At 45.1% G+C, this 22,906-nt stretch overlaps 1 protein-coding gene across 2 annotated transcripts in view; it reads right to left on the bottom strand.

Annotated features, from left to right (window-relative positions):
• The window catches only part of camk1da (calcium/calmodulin-dependent protein kinase 1Da), a 414,885-nt gene that overhangs the window by 77,224 nt on the left and 314,755 nt on the right, over positions 1–22,906 (bottom strand). For both annotated transcript variants that reach the window (XM_080207104.1, XM_080207105.1), the window contains exon 5: positions 16,414–16,540. In XM_080207104.1, the coding sequence (XP_080063230.1) occupies positions 16,414–16,540 (127 nt within the window). The remainder of the gene's footprint in view (positions 1–16,413; positions 16,541–22,906) is intronic.

The raw sequence follows: 22,906 nt of genomic DNA, 5'->3' as shown, positions 1-22,906 counted from the left end.
TACCACACCTCCGACTTTGGTGTCATCAGCAAATTTACTGATCCACCCAACTATACCCTCATCCAGATCATTAATAAAAATCACAAACAGCAGTGGCCCCAACACAGATCCCTGAGGCACACCACTTGTAACCGAACTCCATGATGAATATTTACCGTCAACCACTACCCTCTGTCTCCTATCCGCTAGCCAATTCCTAATCCAGTTCCCTAGATCACCCCCAATCCCATACATCTGCATTTTGTGCAGAAGCCTACCATGGTGAACCTTATCAAACGCCTTACTAAAATCCATATACACCACGTCCACTGCCTTACCCCCATCCACCTCTTTGGTCACTTTCTCAAAAAACTCAATAAGGTTAGTAAGGCACGACCTACCCGCCACAAAACCATGTTGACTATCTCCAATCAACTCATTACTCTCCAAATAACTATAAATCCTATCCCTAATAATTTTTTCCAAAACCTTGCCCACAACAGAAGTGAGACTCACCGGTCTATAATTCCCAGGGAAGTCTCTGTTCCCCTTCTTAAACAATGGGACAACATTCGCTAACCTCCAATCATCTGGTACTATACCAGAGGCCAACGACGACCTGAAGATCACAGCCAGAGGCTCTGCAATCACTTCTCCTGCCTCCCAGAGAATCCTGGGGTAAATCCCATCCGGACCAGGGGACTTATCTATTTTCAGACCCTCCAGAATATCCAGCACATCCTCCTTATCAAATGTAACACTGTCCATTCTACTCCCCTGCAACCCAGTGTCCTCCTTAGCTATATCCATGTCCCCCTGCGTGAACACCGAAGAGAAATATTGGTTCAATGCTTCACCAATCTCCTCCGGTTCCACACATAACTTCCCTCTGCCGTCTATAACTGGCCCTAACCTTGCCCTAACCAACCTTCTGTTCTTGACATACCTATAGAACGCCTTAGGATTCTCCTTAACCCTATCAGCCAAAGTCTTCTCATGTCCTCTTTTAGCCCTTCTTAGCTCGCTCTTCAACTCCCTCCTAGCCAATCTAAAGCTCTCTAGTGCACTATCCGAGTGCTCACGTCTCATCCGAACATAAGCCTCCTTTTTCTTTTTAACCAACGAATCAACTTTTTTGGTGCACCACGGTTCCCTAGCCCTACCAATTCCACCTTGCCTGACAGGGACATACCTATCACAGACTCGCAGTAGCTGCTCCTTGAAAAAACTCCACATTTTGGACGTTCCCAATCCCTGTAATCTCCTAGTCCAACCTATGTTTCCTAATTCTCTCCTAATAGCCTCATAATTACCCTTCCCCCAGCTAAAACCACTGGCCCGAGGATAGGGGATAGGAGCTGGTGCCTGGGGTTGGGGAAGGCGGGTGCAGAAAAATAACACTACCAAAGTCAATATCTCCTGATCAACACTCATTGATACCATAAAGGTCCTGAAATGAGGGCAAAGTATTTCAGAGGTACATAAGAACATAAGAAATAGGAGCAGGAGTAGGCCACCTAGCCCTTCGAGCCTGCCCCGCATTCAACAAGATCATGGCTGATCTGAAGTGCATCAGTTCCACTTTCCCGCTTTCTCCCCATAACCCTTGATTCCCTTGCCTATCAGAAACCTATCCGTTTATCAGGTGCCATCAAATAGACTTTGCCAAAAGATGGTTGTCTTCATTCACTGAATTCTGCTGGATAAACCTGATAAATCTTGGATACAGTGGCAGGGCAAGCCTTCTGCCCAACCGCCTCTGCACCCAGAGACTCCAGCCTTGTTCCAGGGATAGCAGGCCCCAGTCCCAGGGAACCCCACCACCCTGTGTGGAAATTCCAACTTCCAGGAACGTTTTCCCGGGTTGGGTTTGCAGAAAATGAAGGTCACAGGGCACAAAGTCAAAGACATTCTGGTGAATCTCTATAAAACATTGATTCAACCTCAGCTGGGGTACTGTGTCCAATTCTGGGCACCAGACTTTAGGAAGGATGCTGGATGAATAAACGAGTGTTAAGCAGATACAAGAGTTTTCTTACAGTCTTTCAAGGAATAAATCCCACACCGATTGTCCAAGACAGAAGGACCCAATCACATAACAAGAAGGTATTGGGATTAGAGGAAGCGCAGTGGAATAATTGATGTATACACAAGTGTTTACATAGACACAGAAAATAGGATCAGGAGGAGGCCATTTGGCCCTTCAGGCCTGCTCCGCCATTCATTACGATCATGGCTGATCGTCCAACTCAATAGCCTAATCCTGCTTTCTCTCCTTTCACCCCAAGTGCTACATCCAGCCGCCTTTTGAATACATTCAATGTTTTGGCATCAACTGCTTCCTGTGATAATGAATTCCACAGGCTCACCACTCTTTGGGTGAAGAAATGTCTCCTCACCTCCGAATCCTCAGTCTGTAACCCCCCGATTCTGGACTCCCCCACCATCAGGAACATCCTCCCTTTCATCTACCCTATCTAATTCTGTTAGAATTTTGTAAGTCTCTGAGATTCCCCCCTCATTTGTCTGAACTCCAGAAAAAACAATCCGAACCCAGTCAATCTCTCCTCATACATCAGTCCCCCCATCCCCACTTTGGCAGTGTCGAATGTACCCTCACCTGGTTATTTTACTGTCCCAGCAGGCAATGCACTGATGCTAATTATCTGACTTCCTACTGGAAATGGATCAGCAATAAAACTAATCGCTCTGCTTGACAAGTAAACTGCTCCAAAAATCCCAGAACTGCCTCTTTAATCTATTATAATAATATCCACTTATTTTGTACAAAATGGAGAAACACATTCTAATAGCTGTTGTTGTCCTGAACTTACTTCCTTTCTACTTTAGAGTCCCTACAGTGCAGAAGGAGGCCATCTGGCCCTTCAAGCCTGCACCGACAACAATCCCACCCACACCCTATCCCCACAACCCCACGCATTTACCTTGCTAATCCCGCGACACTAAGGGCATGGCCAATCAACCTAACCTTCACATCTTTGGACTGTGGGAAGAAACTGGAGCACCCGGAGGAAACCCACACAGACACAGGGAGAATGTGCAAACTCAGCACAGACAGTGACCCAAGGCTGGGAATTGAACCCAGGTCCCTGGCGCTGTGAGGCAGCAGTGCTATGTATCGTGCCACCATGCCCACCTGTCAGAGATAAGGTTTCCAATACAAATCACAGTGTCAATCCTTCCATTAATTACAATTTTTTTGTTATCCTTTGGCAGGTCACTAATTAGTCTTTTAGTTATCCTCTACGCCAATTACACATGACAAAGTCTCTCTCTGCCTCTGTCATTCACTCAGACTTTGGTCTTTGCCCATGTCATCGATTCACTCATCAGGCTCGAGTTAAAAGTGACTGTCACACTGAATTTCTGACTGTGTCATATTGACAAACAGATACCCTGTATTCCCAAAGTTCTCTCTGTTTTATTGTGTACAGTTAAATACTGCAGCATCGTAATGAGAACATCAATAACATTTTAAAAGCTCATTTTCTCCAGTTATCAGATTCGGAGTTGCAATGAAGTCACTAGGGGGTATGAGAGTCTAGGATGACTCTGCAACGTAAATGCTAATTCTTTGCGATGAAGCAGCTTTCACTGTATTTTGGCGGAAGCTCTGCTTGTAAAACATTTCTAAAATATTGAAACCAAAAGAGAAAAGGCTGGAAAATCTCAGCGGATCTGGCAGCATCTGTAAGGAGAGAAAAGTGCTGATGTTTCGAGTTGAGGAGGAACTTCTTCACCCAAAGGGTTATGGATCTGTGGAATTCCCTCGCAATCTGTGGCCATCCCTCGCAAGGTCAGGATTGGGGATATTCATGGATGATTGTCCAAAGTTCATTTCCATTTGCACAGTATCCACAGATACTGAAGCAATCCATATAAAATAACACTTGGACAACATTCAGACTTAGGCTAGTAATTGACAAATAATATTTATGCCACACAAGCGCTAGCAATGACCATCTCCAACAAATGAGAATCTAAACATCTCTCTTTGACATTCAAGGGCATTACTATCACTGAATCTCCCATCATCAACATTTTGGAGGGGTTATCATTGACTAGAAACTGAAGTGGACCAAGTACATAAATACTTGGCTACGAGACCAGGTCAGAGGCTGTGAATTCTGTAACAATTATCTCACCTCCTGACTCTCCAAAGCCTGTCACCAATGACAGATCCTGACACCATCCAGGATTAAGCAGCTCGCTTTATCAGAACCTCATCATCACCTTCAATATCTATGTCCTCCAAGACAGTAGCAACGGTGAATACCATCTACAAGGTGCACTGCAGAAACTTGTTAAACCTCCTTCAGCAGTACCTTTCAAACCTGTGAACGTTACCATCTAGAAGGCCAGATACATGTGAACACCACTACCAGCAACTTCCCCTCCAGGTCACACAACATCCTGAAGCCAAACTATGCTCAACAATTTCCGACTGTTCCTGCTGGCAGGATTTTCTGGTCATACTGACGGCACACCCCACTGCGAATTCCCCAGTGGCGGAGGGTGGGAACAATGGGAAAACCCATTGACACCAGCGGGACTGGAAAATCCCACTGCTTCAAGACATGCCACCAGGGTGTATGGAAAATCCTACCATATATTAGTGTACTTTAACTCAAAGAGAAAACGTTGGAAAATCCCAGCAGATCTGGCAGCATCCGTAAGGAGAGAAAAGAGCTGATGTTTTGAATCCAGGTGACCCTTTGTCAAAGCTAAAAGGTATAGACAGTGGGAGATATTTATACTGCAGCGGTTTTCGATGGCTATGACCCATCTTTCATTCCTTCCCTCCGCAGTATAAATATCTCTCACTTTCTATACCTTTTAGCTTTAACAAAAGGTCATCTGGACTCGAAACGTCAGCTCTTTTTTCTCCTTACAGATGCTGCCAGGTCTGCTGAGATTTTCCAGCGTTTTCTCTTTTGGTTTCAGATTCCAGCATCCACAGTATTTTGCTTTTAACACTGTTCCTTAACCCTCCTTGGGTCAAAGTCATGGAACTGCCTCTCTAACATCACTGTGGGCTTATCACCTTCTTAAGGGTGATTAGGAATGGGCGATAAATGCTGGCTTTGCCTCCAAAGTGGAATTCTCTCCAAGGATAGGATTTTCCAATTTGTCTCTGTAGGTGATTCTATGTTGTTGCTGTCTCAGAGACAGGAAAGTGTTATCTGTGGAGGGGAACATTCCAACATTAATTTTGGAGAGAAGAGGGTGTGTGGAGATTCTGACATTTTATTTAATTGTCCTTTCCTTTAGATGATTAAATAGGTGGGATCGTGTCTGTGATAGGAAGGGGCGTAGTGGCACAGAGTCTTCCTGAGACACATGTTATCTTACATGTCCTTAAAGTTTATTGTTTTAGGACTTTGCATAGGAAAAGGTTAGGGGCTCACTACTTAGAAGGAATCACATCAGGGCGAAGCTCAATAACTCCTGATACACTTCACTGCTGAGTTACACAATCCCGTGATAGTGTCTGTGCCTTGTCCAACTATCCTGATTAAAAAAGACTTTCAAACTATTATCCCAATTTGATGTATGGTCAGCTGGATTGAGTCTATGGAGTTGCTTGGGTCTGTCATCACTCACATCTCAGCCACAAGGAGGATTACGATAAACTCAGGAAAACCACTTCCTGCGTTTCTACTCTTTACACCATTTGGAGTATCCGCCACAGTAACGAGCCTTAACATTGTAAAAATTAGATCGGACTTACTACAGTTGCTTCCCATTAACCCACTGATTATTTGCAGATCTGAAACCTGGTTTTCATCGCCTTGCAACTACCATGAAGAAAATTCCTTCAAATAAAATTCTGAATAATGCCTCTCTGTTGAAAGGGCGACAGAATATAAATTGGTCTCAGTTTACATCTTGGAGCTTGAATAATCTTCGTGGACATTTGCCCACAGTTGTTACACGCAAAATGCGGAAAGGCAAGTGGCGAGCGAGGTTCTCTATCCGACACAATTACTCTTTTGTAGTGACTTGATGGTTTAGTCCAACTCTGCACTCTAGGTGTTAAAGTATTCTTTCACAATAGGAACCTTTGGAAGCCAACAAGGGGGCTGCCTATCGACGCCATGTTAAGACTCCTGAGAGCTTCCATCAGTGATGCTTGTGTAGAATCCAGGGGAGGATCTCTGGACCAACGTTGCTGTCCTCCAAGAAGCTATGTCTACCAGGCCCGCAGAACCAACTCTGACGGATGGGCCTTTACACCTGGATGATTGGAAGTGGCCTCCCTCAGCAGATTCCCATCTCCCAGTTCTCTATTGGCCAATGCTCTAAGGGCGGCCAAAGGGAAAGGTGTTAAAAGAACATAGAACATTACAGCGCGGAACAGGCCCTTCGGCCCACAATGTTGCGCCGACCAGTCTTATTTTTAAAAAAAAACATTGACCCACTAATCTAAACCAATCCCTTTTCGTCCATAAACCTATCCACCAATCTCTTAAACGCCCCCAAACTAGGCGCATTTACAACTGCAGCAGGCAGGGCATTCCAGTCCCTCACCACCCTCTGGGTAAAGAACCTGCCCCTGACATCCGTCCTATAACTACCCCCCCTTAATTTAAAGCCATGCCCCCTCGTGCTAGCTTTCTCCATCCGAGGAAACAGGCTATCACCATCCACCCTATCTAAACCTCTAATCATCTTATATGTTTCTATAAGATCCCCTCTTAGCCGCCTTCTTTCCAGTGAAAACAACCCCAAATCCCTCAGTCTCTCCTCATAGGACCTCCCCTGCATACCAGGCAACATCCTGGTAAACCTCCTCTGCACCCTCTCCAAAGCCTCCACATCCTTCCTGTAATGTGGGGACCAGAACTGCACACAGTACTCCAAGTGCGGCCGCACCAGAGTTGTGTACAGTTGCAACATGACGCTGCGACTCCTAAATTCAATCCCCCTACCAATAAACGCCAAGACACCGTACGCCTTCTTAACAACCTTATCTACTTGATTCCCAACTTTCAGGGATCTATGTACACATACACCTAGATCCCTCTGCTCCTCCACTCTATTCAAAGTCCTCCCGTTAGCCCTATACTCAACACATCTGTTATTCCTACCGAAATGTATTACCCCACACTTCTCCGCATTAAACTCCATCCGCCACCTCGCGGCCCAGCTCTGCAACCTGTCCAAGTCACCCTGCAAACTTCGACACCCTTCCTCACAATCTACCACACCTCCGACTTTGGTGTCATCAGCAAACTTACTAATCCACCCAACTATACCCTCATCCAGATCATTAATCAAGATTACAAACAGCAGTGGCCCCAAAACAGATCCCTGAGGCACACCACTCGTAACCGAACTCCATGATGAATAATTACCATCAACCACCACCCTCTGTCTCCTATCTGCTAACCAATTCCTGATCCAAGTACCTAAATTACCACCAATCCCATACATCTGCATTTTCTGCAGAAGCCCACCATGGTGAACCTTATCAAACGTCTTACTAAAATCCATATATACCACGTCTACTGCCTTACCCCCATCCACCTCTTTGGATACAGTTAAGACCGCGCTAAAGCATGGAGGCATTGACACCACTGACTGGGAGAAGGGTGTGGACCACTCAGGATGGCTTCCCCTGCTCCATAGAGGTGTAAGCCTCCACGAGGCTCAGCAACTCAACAGCAAGGCAGAACGATGGCGGCAGAGGAAGGAGAGGGAAGCTAACTCGAGGGCTGAGAATTCTATAGCCCCCACCTCCCCCCCCAACCCCATTCCACACAACATTCCCCCACTGTGGAAGAACTTGTGGATCCAGAATCGGGCTCCTCAGGTGTCTGAAGACTCATTAAGCCTGACGTACATTACCCTCAATTTTGATGGATCGTCGCCACATCCTGACAAGATATTACACAGCAACTTTGGTGAAATTTCTCCTTAGAGTCCTAAATGCCTGACTCTTTATCCTGTGATTATCACCACAAGTTGTAGACTCTCTCACCAGGGAAAACATCCTCTCACCATCTCATCAGGTGGCATGGTGCCACAGTGGTTAACACTGCTGCCTCAAAACGCCAGGGACCTGGGTTCAATTCTGGCCTCAGGTCACTGTCTATGAGGAGTTTGCACTTTCTCCCCGTGACTGCGTGGGTTTCCTCCGTGTTCTCTAGTTTCCTCCCACACTCCAAAGATGTGCGGGTTTGGTTGGATTGGCCGTGCTAAATTGCCCCTTAGTGTCAGGGGGACTTGGAGGGTAAATATATGGGTTACAGGGATAAGGCCTTGGTGGGATTGTCGTCGGTGCTGGCTCAATGGGCCAAATGGCCTCCTTCTGCACTGTAAATGCTCTGAATTCCTGTGAAGCAGTCAAACAGGGGTATTGATATCGGGAGCCCAATACTAACCCTGTCAGTAACAAGGTGTGTGAGTAGAGCATTAAAACAACGCAGCAAGCCGAAGTGAAAATGGAGACAAATATTCATTTTGTTTAAATTGCTTGTTAATAAAAAACTGAAGAAAACATTAAACAAAATGAGCACGCTGACTTCCAAAATGTAAAGGTAGAACATTTACAAATGACCATTTTTCAAGCACTTTACAATTTTCTCTGCAATTATTTCAATCTCCAAAATGATAGAATGAATTTAGACGGGGAGTTTTGCTCTTCTGCGCAAATTTAACAAGTCTCACAACACGAGGTTAAAGTCCAACAGGTTTATTTGGAATCACGAGCTTTTGGAGCGCTGCTTCTTTCACTTTACAAGGCCATTGAGAACTTCCATCAGTGACACAGCGCTCCGAAAGCTCATAATTCCCAATAAACTTGTTGGACTTTAACCTGGTGTAGTGAGACTTCTTACTGTGCCTACCCCAGTCCAACGCCAGCATCCCTACATCATGGACACAAACGTAAGGCATTGCTTCAGGTGTTCTGAAGCGATAATTGGAAAATAAAGATTGCCTAGTGCTTTTTTCAGGAATCATAGAATCTACAGTGCAAAAGGGGGTCGTTCGGCCCATCGAGTCTGCACCGACCCTCTCTCAGAGAATCCCACCCAGGCCCTATCTACATCACTTCATGTATTTACCCCTCTAATCCCCCTATCCTGCACATCTTTTGGATGGTAGAAGGAAACTGGAGCACCCGGAGGAAATCAATCATCCTTTAAACTTCACTCATTAAATATTCCCTATCCGAAATTCATTACAATTTGGGATTTTTTTTCAAACATCTCCCCGTTTTCCCACAGCTGAAAATTTGCATCTTTTCTCTCATTTCTACCGCACCTTCCTCAGTCGAGAGAGAAAGCGTGAACAATGTCCAACTGACACACACGCAGGCGGTTCCTGCGCTGAGGGCTTCACGTAGACGGCTTTTTGAACACAATGCAGAGAAGGACAAAGGCATTTTGTCATATCTCTGAAACAGTCTCAAGGTGCTTCATGTGGAATGAATTCCATGTAAATAAAAGCAAAATACCGCAGATGCTGGAAATCTGTGAACGTTCCCCTCCATCTTGAGCCCCCCAGTTTATGATTGTTGTTTTTCAGTTCCTTTAGTTTGCCCCAGTATCACCCCACCCCTCCCCCACACACCTATCTGTCCCTTGCTCTTCAGATCTTTGTTCTCTTACTAACACATTCCACTATCTTATCTTCCTGCCACTATTAGCACATTCTTTAGTCCTTAATGGCACCACCCACATTCCATTTGTCTTATGTCCATGACATCTATCAGTTTCTCCTTCACTCCGAGCTCTCCCTGACCTTCCACCCCTCTCTCCATCCCTCTCCAACTATCCAATTTATCACATTTCTCTCCCCTTTCAGTTCTGTAGAAGGGTATATGGACTTGAAATGTTAACTCCGTCTCACTCTCCCCACAGATGCTGCCAGATCTGCTTAGGTTGTCCAGCATTCTCTGTTTTTGTTACTCAAACATAAATATGGGCAAACACTGTGCAGAAAACAAAAGGAGGAATGTAGGTGGAGAAAGAAACATTGTTTATGACACTTGGGGTGCTCCAATCTTTAACATCTGCTGGAACCAACAGTCAGAACTTGATTTAACTTTGATGATGAAGAACATCACTGCCACTCGTCGAACTTTCCCTCCGTATCCTAATGGAGGCTCAGTCTCACCAAGTACTCAGGTCTTTTGAATGAGGCTTCAAGACAAACTCCAATTCAAAGATGAATCACCAACTGAGCTTAATTGGCAATGGGATAATATAGACGGCAATGTGGTGTTGATGTTCTACCTGGTCAGGGAAAAATTGAACCTTAGATAAAAGGAACACCACGATGGCACAGTGGTTAGCACTGCTGCCTCAGCGGGTCAGAGACCTGGGTTCAATTTCCACCTAGGGTCACTGTCTGTGTGGAGTTTGCACACTCTTCCCGTGTCTGCGTGCGTTTCCTCTGGGTACTCCAGTTTCCTTCCAAAGATATGCAGCTTCGGATTGGCCATGCTAATTTGTCCCTTGGTGCCCAGAGATATGTAGGTTAGGGGGATTACTGGGGGTAAACGTACTGGGCTACGGGGATGGGATGATAAGATGTTCTTTCAGAGACTTTGTGCAGACTTGATGGGCTGAATGGCCTCCTTCTGCCCTGTAGGGATTCTGTGAAAAGGAATGTGGATGCTGGAATCTGAAACGACAGGTCTGACAGCATCTGTGAAGAAAGAATGTTGCCAACGCTTCGAGTTTTCGTCAGAAATTAAACCTTTGTCAGTTAGAATTTGGGCAGAATTAACAAAGACAGGGAATCTCAGGTTAGTAGGAGAGGTTATCTAACTGTTCATGATTATGAATCATAGAATCCCTACCGTGCAGAAGTAGAAGGGAAGGCCATTTGACCCATCAAGTCTGCACCAACAACAATCCCACTCTATCCCCATAACCCCACATATTTCCCCTGCAAATCCCTCTAACCTACACATTCCAGGACACTAATGGGCAATTTAGCATGGCCAATCGACCTAACCTTTGGACTGTGAGAGGAAACCAGGGGAAACCCATGCAGACACGGGGAGAACACAGTAAGAAGTCTCACAACACCAGATTAAAGTCCAACAGGCTTATTTGGTAGTACGAACTTTCGGAGCACTGCTCCTTCACCGGTCGAATGAAGAATTGTGAAGAGAAGATGGAGCCTCTGCGTAGATAGTGACCCACGCCAGGAATCAAACCCACAGCCCTGGAGCTGTGAGACTGCAGTGCTATAACCACTGTGCTGCTCAGTTCTATAGGCTCTCTTTCTTTTGGGTCTATTGAAGGTGCCAGGAACACTTTCAGTCAAGTATTCGAATGGAGCAATTGAGTTCTTTGGGAGAAATCCATTCCCAGCTAGGTTTTCCATTCTCCTTCAGTCAGTACAGAGAATAAAAATGTGAGTCTCTATTAAAGTAATGACTTTCTTCCTGGTTTCTCACTGAAGAATCCAATGTTGTACCATTGAGAACGCTGCTCAATTTCTACCAGGGCTACTTACATTGCTAAAGGATTGTTGATTTCATAGAAATTATAGAAACCCTACAGTACTGAAGGAGGTCTTAAACATTGGCAGATTTGTGATATCGAGCTCAGTGGCTATCCATTGCCAGAATCTTCTGGAAGCGCTTGTTATTATGACACAATTAGAGAAGGGCTACAGCACACTAAACATTAACTTGAAGGTTTTGTGATGTGAATTTGAACCCTAAACCTTGAGAGTTTGTGACAAACTCCATGTTGTTAAAATACCCTCTTATCATTTGACACTGTCCAAAACTGCAGCAGCACAACTTCAACAGAGCGTAGGCTGGGTCACTTTGTGAATGATTAAAAATGGGAATAATGCTAGCAGTTAGAAAACAGTTTAAATTCCACCTCTCAAACAGCTAGTAGATTACAGAAATCCTCTGAAAATCCATAATTCCTGGAAGGAAATTTGTTCACTACAACTCTCACTAATTTTTACAGATGCACCATAGAAAGCATTCTTGCTGGTTGTATCACATCACAGAGATGTATCACATCTCTGATGCAACCAGAAAGAATGTTTTCTATGGCTCCTGCTCTGACCAAGACCGCAAAAAACTGCAGAGTCATGAACGAAGGCCAGTTCATCACTCAAACCAGCCTGACATCTATTGACTCTGTCTATACTTCCCGCTGTCTCGGAAAAGCAGCCAGTATAATTAAAGACCCTGGACATTCTCTCTTCCACCTTCTGTCGGGAAAAAGATACAAAAGTTTGAGGCCACGTACCAACTGACTCAAGGACAGCTTCCTCCCTGCTTTTGAATGGACCTACTTTATACTAAGTTGATCTTTCTCTGCATCTTAGCTATGACTGTAACATTACATTCTGCACTCTCTCTTTTCCCTCCCTGGGCCCTATTTTACCATTTTGATTCTAAGTGCTGGGCAGACTTGAATCTGGGAGTTTTCAGATCTGATTTTTAGACCCGTTCTCAGATGCCCCCATACGCACTCTGCTGAAAAAAATCAGCGATTCCGAATTACGCTGCAGCTCTGATCGGCGCCTCCAACTGCGCATGTGCAGAAAAAAAAGTAGAATACTTCTCCCCTGCTACATCCCTCGTGGGCCAAATAATGCCTCCGCCAATCCCCACAAACATTGCCCCACCCCCACAATATTACTGACCCCATTATCCTCCCAACCCCCCACCATCCTGACTGATTATGGCCCTCTGTCCCCTTTCCCCACTGATCACAGGTAGAGTTGCAGTGGACCCCCTTCCCCCCACTGATCGCAGGCAGAATGACAGTGGACCTCCCTTCACCTCCCCCCCCAACTGATCTCAAGCAGAGAGCCGTTGGACGTTTGGCACTTATCTCCTCACTAACCCTCACTGACAGAGCACCCGAATTGGGCTTACATGGAGCATGTCTGTTTCACCCTGAACCTAGATGGGCGAATGCAATGGTAAAGAGGGAAATGCCGGTAAATTTTGATGTACAGACCATTAAGTCAATTTAAATGCACTTAAATAGCCGTCCCGCCTGTTTTGGTCACAGTCCTAATCATGGCCATTTTTGGACCTTAGTGAAGGCGGGGGCGGGTGCGGATTGCACTATTTGCCTCATGGCTGAATTACTAAGTTTTCAAGCCCGAAAATGGGCACAGCACGATGGTAAAATTGGGTCCTCTATGAACGGTATGCTTTGTTTATATAGCATGCAAGAAACAATACTTTTCACTGTATCCCAATACACGTGACAATATCAAAGATTAGAAAAGGATGGAAACACAGAAAATGCTGGAAAATCTCAGAAGGCCTGACAGCGTCGGTAGAGAAAGAATAAATGTAACATTTCGAGTCCCGATGACTCTTTGTCAGAGCTTGATAGTTATGTTAATAACCAGCAGGATATTATTTCTCTTGTTCCATTTCAGTGGTGCCTGAATGAGAAGTTGGAATGAAAGAATTGAGGATTCCCCCAAAGCAGACTGTGTGGAGTTTGCACATTCTCCTCGTGTCTGCGTGGGTTTCCTCCGGGTGCTCCGGTTTCCTCCCACAGTCCAAAGATGTGCGGGTTAGGTTGAATGGCCATGCTAAAAATTGCCCCTTAGTGTCCTGAGATGTACAAGTTAGAGGGATTAGCGGGTAAATGTGTAAGGATATGGGGATAGGGCCTGGGTGGGATTGTCGTCAGTGCCGACTCGATGGGCCGAAGGGCTTGTTTCTGCACTGTAGGGTTCTATGTTCTAGACGCCACTCTGCTAGTGGGATCTGTACTGGTGGGGTAACTGAATTCAATGCAAAAAGAAAATGATATACCCAAGTTATAAACAGTGACCTGTTGTGATTTGGCTTCTGATAAGAATATGGAATCCTTTGATTTTTGAAAGATAAAGCTTGCGTATGATGCAGATGAAAGGATTAGTGGGAAAGACCAATGAAAGACCCGAGTTTTTGACGACATCTCGCCAGGGGTGTCATTTGCCTGTAAACATGTAAAATGTAGTGTCTAATTCTGAATCATTTCCTGTTATTTCACAGAGTGAGAAAGTTAGAAAAGATCAAATCATCTTGGGCCACTGTAACAGCCAACAACTAATTACATTATGGGGAAATTCACATCGCAAAAGTTCCAGGCAATGACAATCCCCAACATAAGAGACTCCAACCATCTCCCCTTGACATTCAATGGCATTACCATCACTGAATGCTCCACTATCAACAGCCTGGGGGTTACTATTGATCAGAAACTGAACTGGACAAGCCAAACAAATACAGTAGCTCCAAGAGCAGGTCAAAGGCTGGGAATTATGCAGTGGGTAATTTATCTCCTGACCCTCCAAAGCTGGTCCACCATTTACAAGACATAAGTCAGGAGTGTAATGGAATACACTCCACTTGCCTGGATGGTTGCAGCTCTAACAACACTCAAAAAGCTCAACACCATCTAGCCTGCTTGATTAGCATTCCATCCACCACCTTCAACATTCACTCTCTCCACCACAGTGGCAGTGCTGTGTACCATCTGCAATATGCACCCAGCAACTTACCAAGGTTCCTTTGGCAGCACCTCCCAAACTCATAATCATTACCATCTGGGTGGATATGGCAGCAAATACCTGGGGACATCGTCACCTGGAGGTTCCTCACCAAGTCACTCACCATCCTGACTTGGAAATATATCACCGTTCATTCACTGTGACTGGGTCAAAATCCTGGAACTCCCTCTCTAACAGCAGTGCGGGTATACCTACACCTCAGGGACTGCAGCGGCTCAAGAAGGCAGCTCACCACCACCTCTCAAGGTCAACTAGGAATGGGCAATGAATGTTGGCCCAGCCAGTAACATCTACATCGCATAAAGTAGTAACGCAGAGGCCTGAGCTTTTGATCCAGAGACAGGAGTTCAAATCTCACCATGGCTGGGAATTTAAGATCATTTAATAATAAGAACATAAGAACATAAGAAATAGGAGCAGGAGTAGGCCATCTAGCCCTTCGAGCCTGCCCCGCCATTCAATAAGATCATGGCTGATCTGTTGTGGCTCAGTTCCACTTTCCCGCCCTCTCCCCATAACCCTTAATCCCCTCTCTTATCAAGAACCCATCAACCCGCTTCTTAAAAATATTTAGCTAGGCAGCCTCCACCACTTCAACGGGCAGAGAATTCCAGAGATTCACCACCCTTTGAGTGAAGAAGTTCCTCCTCAACTCCGTTCTAAACCGCCTCCCCTTTATCTTGAGGCTGTGCCCCCTAGTCCTACTGTCTTTTTTGAGCGGGAAGAGTCTCTCCACCTCTATCCTATCCATCCCATTCATCATCTTATACGTCTCAATGAGATCTCCCCTCATTCTTCTAAACTCTAACGAGTACAAGCCTAGTTTATTCAGCCTCTCCTCATAGCTCAATCCCCTCAACTCCGGTATCAGCCTAGTAAACCTCCTCTGCACTCCCTCCAGGGCCAAAATATCCTTGCGCAGGTGCGGCGCCCAAAACTGCACACAGTACTCCAGCTGCGGCCTCACCAATGCCCTATACAGCTGCAGCAAGACCTCCCTACTTTTATATTCAATCCCCCTCGCTATGAAGGCCAGCATCCCATTTGCCTTCCTGACCACCTGCTGCACCTGCAAGCTGGGTTTTTGCGACTCATGCACAAGGACCCCGAGGTCCCTCTGCACCGTCGCCTGCTGCAGTTTTTCGCCACGTAAGTAATAGTTCTTCCTACCATTCTTCCTACCAAAGTGGACCACCTCACACTTGCCAACATTAAATTCCATTTGCCATTTCCTGGCCCATTCGCCCAGCCTATCTAGATCCTTCTGCAGACTCTCCACACCCTCCGCACAATTAAAAGTGTGTCTTAGTAACAGCAGCTTTGCAACTTGCAGATCGTTTTACAATCTCATCTGCTTTAGTTCTATTCTTTAGAGACTGCCCTCCTTACCTGGACTGCCTGAATGTGACTCCAGGCCCACAGTGGGGTTGTTGATCCTTATCTCAGTTGTCAAAAAGGTGCCTCTCTACCACCTTTTCAGGAGCACTAAATGTTGACTTTGCCAGAGACTTCCACACTCTGAATAAATTAACAAAGAAAACTCCTCCAGACAACTGATCAGCATTTTCACTGAGATTCTTGTGAACTATTGAGATAGAGATTGCAACGGTTCGAGAAGATGACTCACCACCACCTCCTCAAGGAATGGGCAGTCAATTCCAATCTTGGCTACAGTGCCCACAAACAAAAAATAACACAGGAAATGCGGTTAACGTTGTGGTGTCAGACATGTTAAATATGGATCTCTCCTGAGCTGTGTGTTGGCAACAAGGAACATTCTAGTAGTTGTTGTTTTCCCTTATGGGGTTGTTCACGTATTAAAATTCAGAACAAAATCAGTTGGAAGCTTTAGCACGCTGAGAACTTTCCAGAACCTCCCATTTCAATCAAATCACTTACCCACGTAGCCTGGGGTGCCACACGCTGTAGACATAACATCGCCTGTGCCTTCCATTTTGGACAACCCAAAATCGCTGATCATAATTTTGGATTCTTCGTCAGGGCTGAAGTACAAGAGGTTTTCTGGCTGAGTAAAGATTGGAAAAGAAGAACACACAAGACTATTTTTGATTTTCTTCTTTTTGGGGAAGAGAAACATCTAATAGATAGAAAATAATAGTTGTATAATGCATAATTTCCTGTCTGAAGGTGAACCAGCTGGGTAGAGCCCATCACCAAATAGGGTCTGTGGTAGAAACATTCCAGGATCTCCTCGGAATAGTTGATTCCGGGTCCTGGAATGTTCTACCATGTTGTCAATTCCCATCTAGCTACATCAGGGCAAACTGAAAGAATCCTTTTCTTTAAATTAAACGGACTGCCATATTAGGATTTACTGAAAAATGTAATCAGTCAATGAATTCAATTATTTAAAAACATTGAGGGAAAATGGTTAATAACAACTAATGTGGGGCACAGTAGCATAGTGGAGATGTTTCTGGACTGATAATCCAGGACTATAAAACTGGATTAATGATTTGGAGATATGACTAAATGGCAGTGGTAGAATTTAAATCAAAATAATTAAATCTTGAATAAGAAGTTATAATGACTTTAATCAGGCAGTTGAGGTAGGCCTGTTGGAATATTAACTCCCTGATTAAGGACCAAATTGCTGCTTTGTATTTAACCCGGAGTGTCAGTTCCTCTGGCACTCCTAGAGCAGATTGCTAACTGAAGGCATTCTGTATACTGTTGTCAGACTTGTAAATAAAGGGATTTTGGTGAAGAGACTTCGCTTTCAAGGACTTATTACAGAAGTTAATTGCAGTAACAGTGACCACGAAACTAATGTCCTTTAGGGAAAGAAATCTGTTGTCCTTAGCTGGTCGGGCCTAAATTTAAGTTTATAAGTTTATTTATTAGTGTCACAGGTAGGTTTTTACATTAACACTGCAATGATGTTACTGTGAAAATCCCCCAGATATTACTCCAGACCCACAGCAGTGTGGTGGATACTTAACTGCCCTCTGAAATTACCCAGGAAGACACTCAGTTGTATTCAAATAGGCAGCTTTGGACTAACAGAACATTTTACCCACATATCCTCACAATCCTATACACTTACCATACACTTACTCAGTTGTATTCAAATAGGCACAGCCTCAAGATAAGAGGGGAGCAGTTTAGAACGGAGTTGAGGAGGAACTTCTTCACTCAAAGGGTGGTGAATCTCTGGAATTCTCTGCCTGTTGATGTGGTGGAGGCTGCCTCGCTGAATATATTTAAGTCACGGGTAGATAGGTTTCTGATAGACAGGGGAATTAAGGGTTATGGGGAGGAAGTGGGAAAGTGGAACTGATCCACTTCAGGTCAGCCATGATCTTATTGAATGGCGGGGCAGGCTCGAAGGGCTAGATGGCCTACTCCTGCTCCTATTTCTTATGTTTTTATGTTCTTAGCTCACCATTATCCTCTCGTGGGCAGTTAGTATTGGACAATAAATACCATTGATAGCTACATCCCATGAACGAAGCCTAGCTTTAACATTTGTCCGAGTCTAAATGCCAGCATAATTTAAATTCTGAGTGCGGGAGTGATTATGAAATGACATGGTTGAGTCCATTTACTGAGATTTTTGGTGTGAACTCGTGAATTAAGTACCTACACTCCAAATATTCAATTCCAGCCTCAGGTGGCTGTGTGGAGTTTGCATGTTCTCCCCGTGCCTGCGTGGGTTTCCTCTGGGTGCTCTGGTTTCCTCTCACAGTCCAAAGACGTGCAGGTTAGGTGGATTGGCCATGGGAAATTGCCCCTTAGTGTCCAAAGATGTGTCGGTGAAGTGATTGGTCATGGTAAGTGTATAGCATTGTGGGGATACGTGGGTAAAATGTCCTGTTAGTCCAAAGATGTGCGGGTTAGGTGGATTGGCCATTCTAAATTGCCCCTTAGTGTCAGGAGGACTAGCTAGGGTAAATGCATGGGGTTATGCAGATAGGAGCTGGGTGGGATGGTGGTTGGTGCAGACTCGATGGGCCGAATGGCCTCCTTCTGCACTGTAGGGATTCCATTTTCTGTCTGATGTTTAATAGTAGGTTAACGGTCACATTGACTGACACCAGCTGTGTTCAGACGATGAAATTTTCCAACTCGGTTCCCCTGCTGTGTTCAGAAGCATTCACTGTTATGAGTAAAACAGCCCGAGGAGATGTTTGCTTTCTGACAGTGCGGCTGGATAGCTGCCACCGTCACGTGACCAGGAACTGACACCGTAATAGGAAGGTATTGCTGGAGGGAAGTGTTACAGGAAATACTGTCTCACTGCCAAAATAACTGGATACTTTCACCTTCATCACATCACCCGTCACTGCCCACCCTCAGCTGCTGAAACCCTCGCCCATCCCTTTGCGACCTTCAGTCTTCAATATTCCAATATCCTCCTGAGAAGCCTCTCACCTTCCATCAACGTCAGCTCATCAGAAACGCTGCTGTTAGTATCCTAACTTGCACCAATCACTGTTCATCCCTTACCCAGTCCAAAGATGTGCTTTGGCTAGGATAAATTGCCCTTTGGTGTCCCAGGATGTATAGGTTAGGGGGATTAGTGGGGTAAATATATAGGGATGGGGCCTGAGTGGGATTGTTCTTGGTGCAGACTCGATGGGCTGAGTGACCTCCTTCTGTGGAAATTCATTGTTTCTATGTTTACCCCTGCACTTGCTGACTTGCGTTGGTTTCCGATTAAGCAACTTTTAAAATTCTCATCCTGGTTTTCAAATCCCTCTGTGGCCTCCTCGCTCCCATTCAATCTCTCAAACCTTCACCGACTCTGGTCTCCTTCAAAATATCACCTTTCTTCCAACTCTGGACATTTGCCACACTGTTGGGAGCCGTGCCTTCAGCTGCCTGAGCCTTTAGTTTTGGAATTCTCTTCACTTCTCTCCTCCTTGAAGATTATTTTTTAAAACCTCCCTCCCTCCCTTTTATCCTATTGCAGTTTTGTGTCCGATTTCCCATCGCTACAGGAGACGAATGAGTGGGGATCTCGTAGAGACTTATCAAATTCTAACAGGACTAGGCAGGGTACATATTCCCGTGGGGGCATCCAGAACCAGGGCTCACAGTCTGACGATTCAGGATAGGCCACTTAGGACGGAGGTGAGGAGACATTTCATAGAATATAGAACCCTACAGTGCAGAAAGAGGCCCTTCAGCCCATCAAGTCTGCATGGAACACAATCCCACCCAGGCCCTACGCCCATTTCCCTACATATTTTACCCGCTAATCCCTCTAACCTAAACAGCCTAGGACACTAAGGGGCAATTTTAGCATGGCCAATCAACCTAACCCGCACATCTTTGGACTGTGGGAGGAAACCCACGCAGACATGAGGAGAATGTGCAAACTCCACACAGACAGTGACCCGAGTCGGGAATCGAACCCAGATCCCTGGGGCTGTGAAGCCGCAGTGCTAACCACTGTGCCGCCCACATTTCTTCACCCAAAGAGTGGTGAGCCTGTGGAATTCATTACCACAGGAAGTAGTTGATGCCAAAACATTGAATGCATCCAAGAGGCGGCTGGATATAGCACTTGGGGTGAATGGGATCAAAGGTTATGGGGAGAAAGCAGGATTAGGCTATTGAGTTGGATGATCAGCAATGATCGTGATGAATGGCGGAGTAGGCTCAGAGGGCCAAATGGCCTCTTCCTGCTCCTATTTTCTATGTTTCTGTGTGTCCCTGGAGATGTCATTGCTGTCAGCGAGAACGGAGAATTCGGCACTCAGCCAAACCTCCGTTCACTGCAGCGGGACTGGAGAATCCCAGCTGCAGGCGCGGTCGGAGAATTCCAGCCGTCACATGTATAATTTCTTCTGGAATTCAGGAGAAATCTCACTTTGAGCAGCCCAGATTTAGTGATGAGCGACAATTTGGAATCAATCGGTCAGTGACATTGCTCTTAAGAAAAGAATTTACATTCATAATCCCAATTTGAATAATCTGTGGACATTGCAAAGCACTTTATAATGAAGTATTTTTGCAATGAGGTCGTTCTTATAGTGTAGGAAGCAAATATGTGCACAGCAAGCTCCCATATCATGATAATGATAAAGAGAAGCTATTTCTCTGATGTTAGTTATAAGGATCGTAAGAACTTGGAGCTGGAAATTGTTGGTATGTGGATGTAGTTCAGGACTAGAGGATTTGTTGATTAGATTCAGCTACCACTTTAAGAAGTACTATCCTGAGTAATTTCACAGAGATTGGGTGGATTGCTGGAAGCTCTTAATGCCAGAGGAACAACATCCTGAGTTCTGGCAGCTCTGTGACCGCAGTGTAAAATTGCAACATCTAGTTTTAAACAGGGGAATTACAGTCACATTGAATCACCGGTACTGCTGGACTGGCCTGCAGATAAAATTGGTACAGGCAAAGCAGATTCCTGCTGGGTCCATTTTAAATCCCCGATGTTGTATCAATCATTGCAGATTACCCAGACCCTGTTTAATTTTGAAATTAATTTTAGATGATGTGATCTTTAAGTAATTTTACTTTACAAAGGCCTTTTGTGCAGTCATTAGGCTAAAAGATCATATCACCCTGGCCATACAAATGAGCTGCATCAAGTTACAACAGGGCATTATCCTTGACATACAACTCTAACAAGATACAACAGCAATGCTGGTGATTGAAGATATGTTAGCAATATGATCCTGTGTGGCAGGATTATCACCATATTCAAGAAAAAAAAAACTTTGGCTCAATCTCCCAGATTGGAAAGGAGCTGCAAAGTGACAGTCTCCATATGTTAGCTGTCCCCGATGGAGTTCCATTTCTTCAAAGATCCTGACCGGAATTCTCCGGTTTCGGATGCCCCCCCCGCTCCCGCTGCCAGCGAGAACGGAGAATTCGGCACTCAGCCAAACCTCCGTTCACTGCAGCGGGACTGGAGAATCCCAGCCGCGGGCGAGGTCGGAGAATTCTGGCCGTCACATGTATAATTTCTTCTGGAATTCAGGAGAAATCTCACTTCGAGCAGCCCAGATTTAGTGATGAGCGACAATTTGGAATCAATCGGTCAGTGACATTGCTCTTAAGAAAAAAACTTTACACTCATAATCCCAATTTGAATAATCTGTGGACATTGCAAAGCACTTTATAATGAAGTATTTTTGCAATGCGGTCGTTCTTATAGTGTAGGAAGCAAATATGTGCACAGCAAGCTCCCATATTGTGATAATGATAAAGAGAAGCTATTTCTCTGATGTTAATTATAAGAATCGTAAGAACTAGGAGCAGCTGTGAGCAATTCAGCTCCTCGAGCCTCAACTCCTCTTATCTACACATTCACCATAGCCAGAGAACCATATGACCCCTACAGTGCAGAAGGAGGCCATTTGGCCCATCGAGTCTGCACTGACCACAGTCCCACAGGGCCTATCCCATTTACCTTAGCTAGTCCTCCTGACACCAAAGGGCAATTTAGCATGGCCAATCCACCCAACTTGCACACCTTTGGATTGTGGGAGGAAACCAGAGCATCCAAAGGAAACCCATGTGGACATGGGGGGAATGTACAATCACCACACAGACAGTGACTGAAGCCGGGAATCGGACACAGATCATACAGTCATAGAATCATAGATGTTTACAGCATGGAAATAGGCCATTCAGCCCAACTTGTCCATACCACCCTTTTCTTAAACCCCTAAGCTAGTCCCAATTGCCCACGTTTGGCTCCTCTATAACCATCTTACCCATGTAATTGTCTAAATGCTTTTTAAAAGTGTAAGTGTAAGTTTAAAAGGGTCCCTGGCGCTGTGAGGCAGCAGTGCTAACCACTGTGCCACCGTACCGCCCTCTATACCACCATGGCACCCTAATGAATGAATTAATAAGGATACTTATAAGGTCCCCTTGACTGCTGGAACCTCAGGGGCAAAGAGAAGAAACTTTATTATTATGGGGCTAGTTGGGGCAATCACCAAGTTGCCTTCTAACCTCAGAGTCATATGGCCCTGGTTTAGGGAGTCTGTGCCCTTGTCTCCATCCAAGGAATGTGGATAGAGATTCTGCCCTAACTCTCATGACCTACTGCTCTCCCCCACTCCAACCAAGTAGTCAGGAAGTTTCCAAATTGTGAAGACCCTGCACAACAAGTTCCGCCATTTTCTGGAACATTCTGTTGGTTTCAGAGCAGAGAGATAGTAAAAGTCTGGCTAAACTCCGGAGGAATTTCACAGTTAATGTGTTTATAGATATGATAAAAATTAAAAGATTGGAAATGCCAAGAAGACTGTCTTTTATTGGCTGTAGCCTGTGTGGCGAGGAAAATCAGTTGGAAATGTCACAAAGACACGAACATTAATCCCTCTGCAAAGGTCACTTTTGGTTCTAACCTTCTGCTTATTACTGTGTATCGCACTGCAAGGCTTTCTTTATCTATTAC

This window comes from Carcharhinus amblyrhynchos, chromosome 19, assembly GCF_965287045.1.
Source record: "Carcharhinus amblyrhynchos chromosome 19, sCarAmb.v2.hapA, whole genome shotgun sequence".
Taxonomy (NCBI): domain Eukaryota; kingdom Metazoa; phylum Chordata; class Chondrichthyes; order Carcharhiniformes; family Carcharhinidae; genus Carcharhinus; species Carcharhinus amblyrhynchos.
This window is presented reverse-complemented; position numbering and strand designations above follow the sequence as displayed.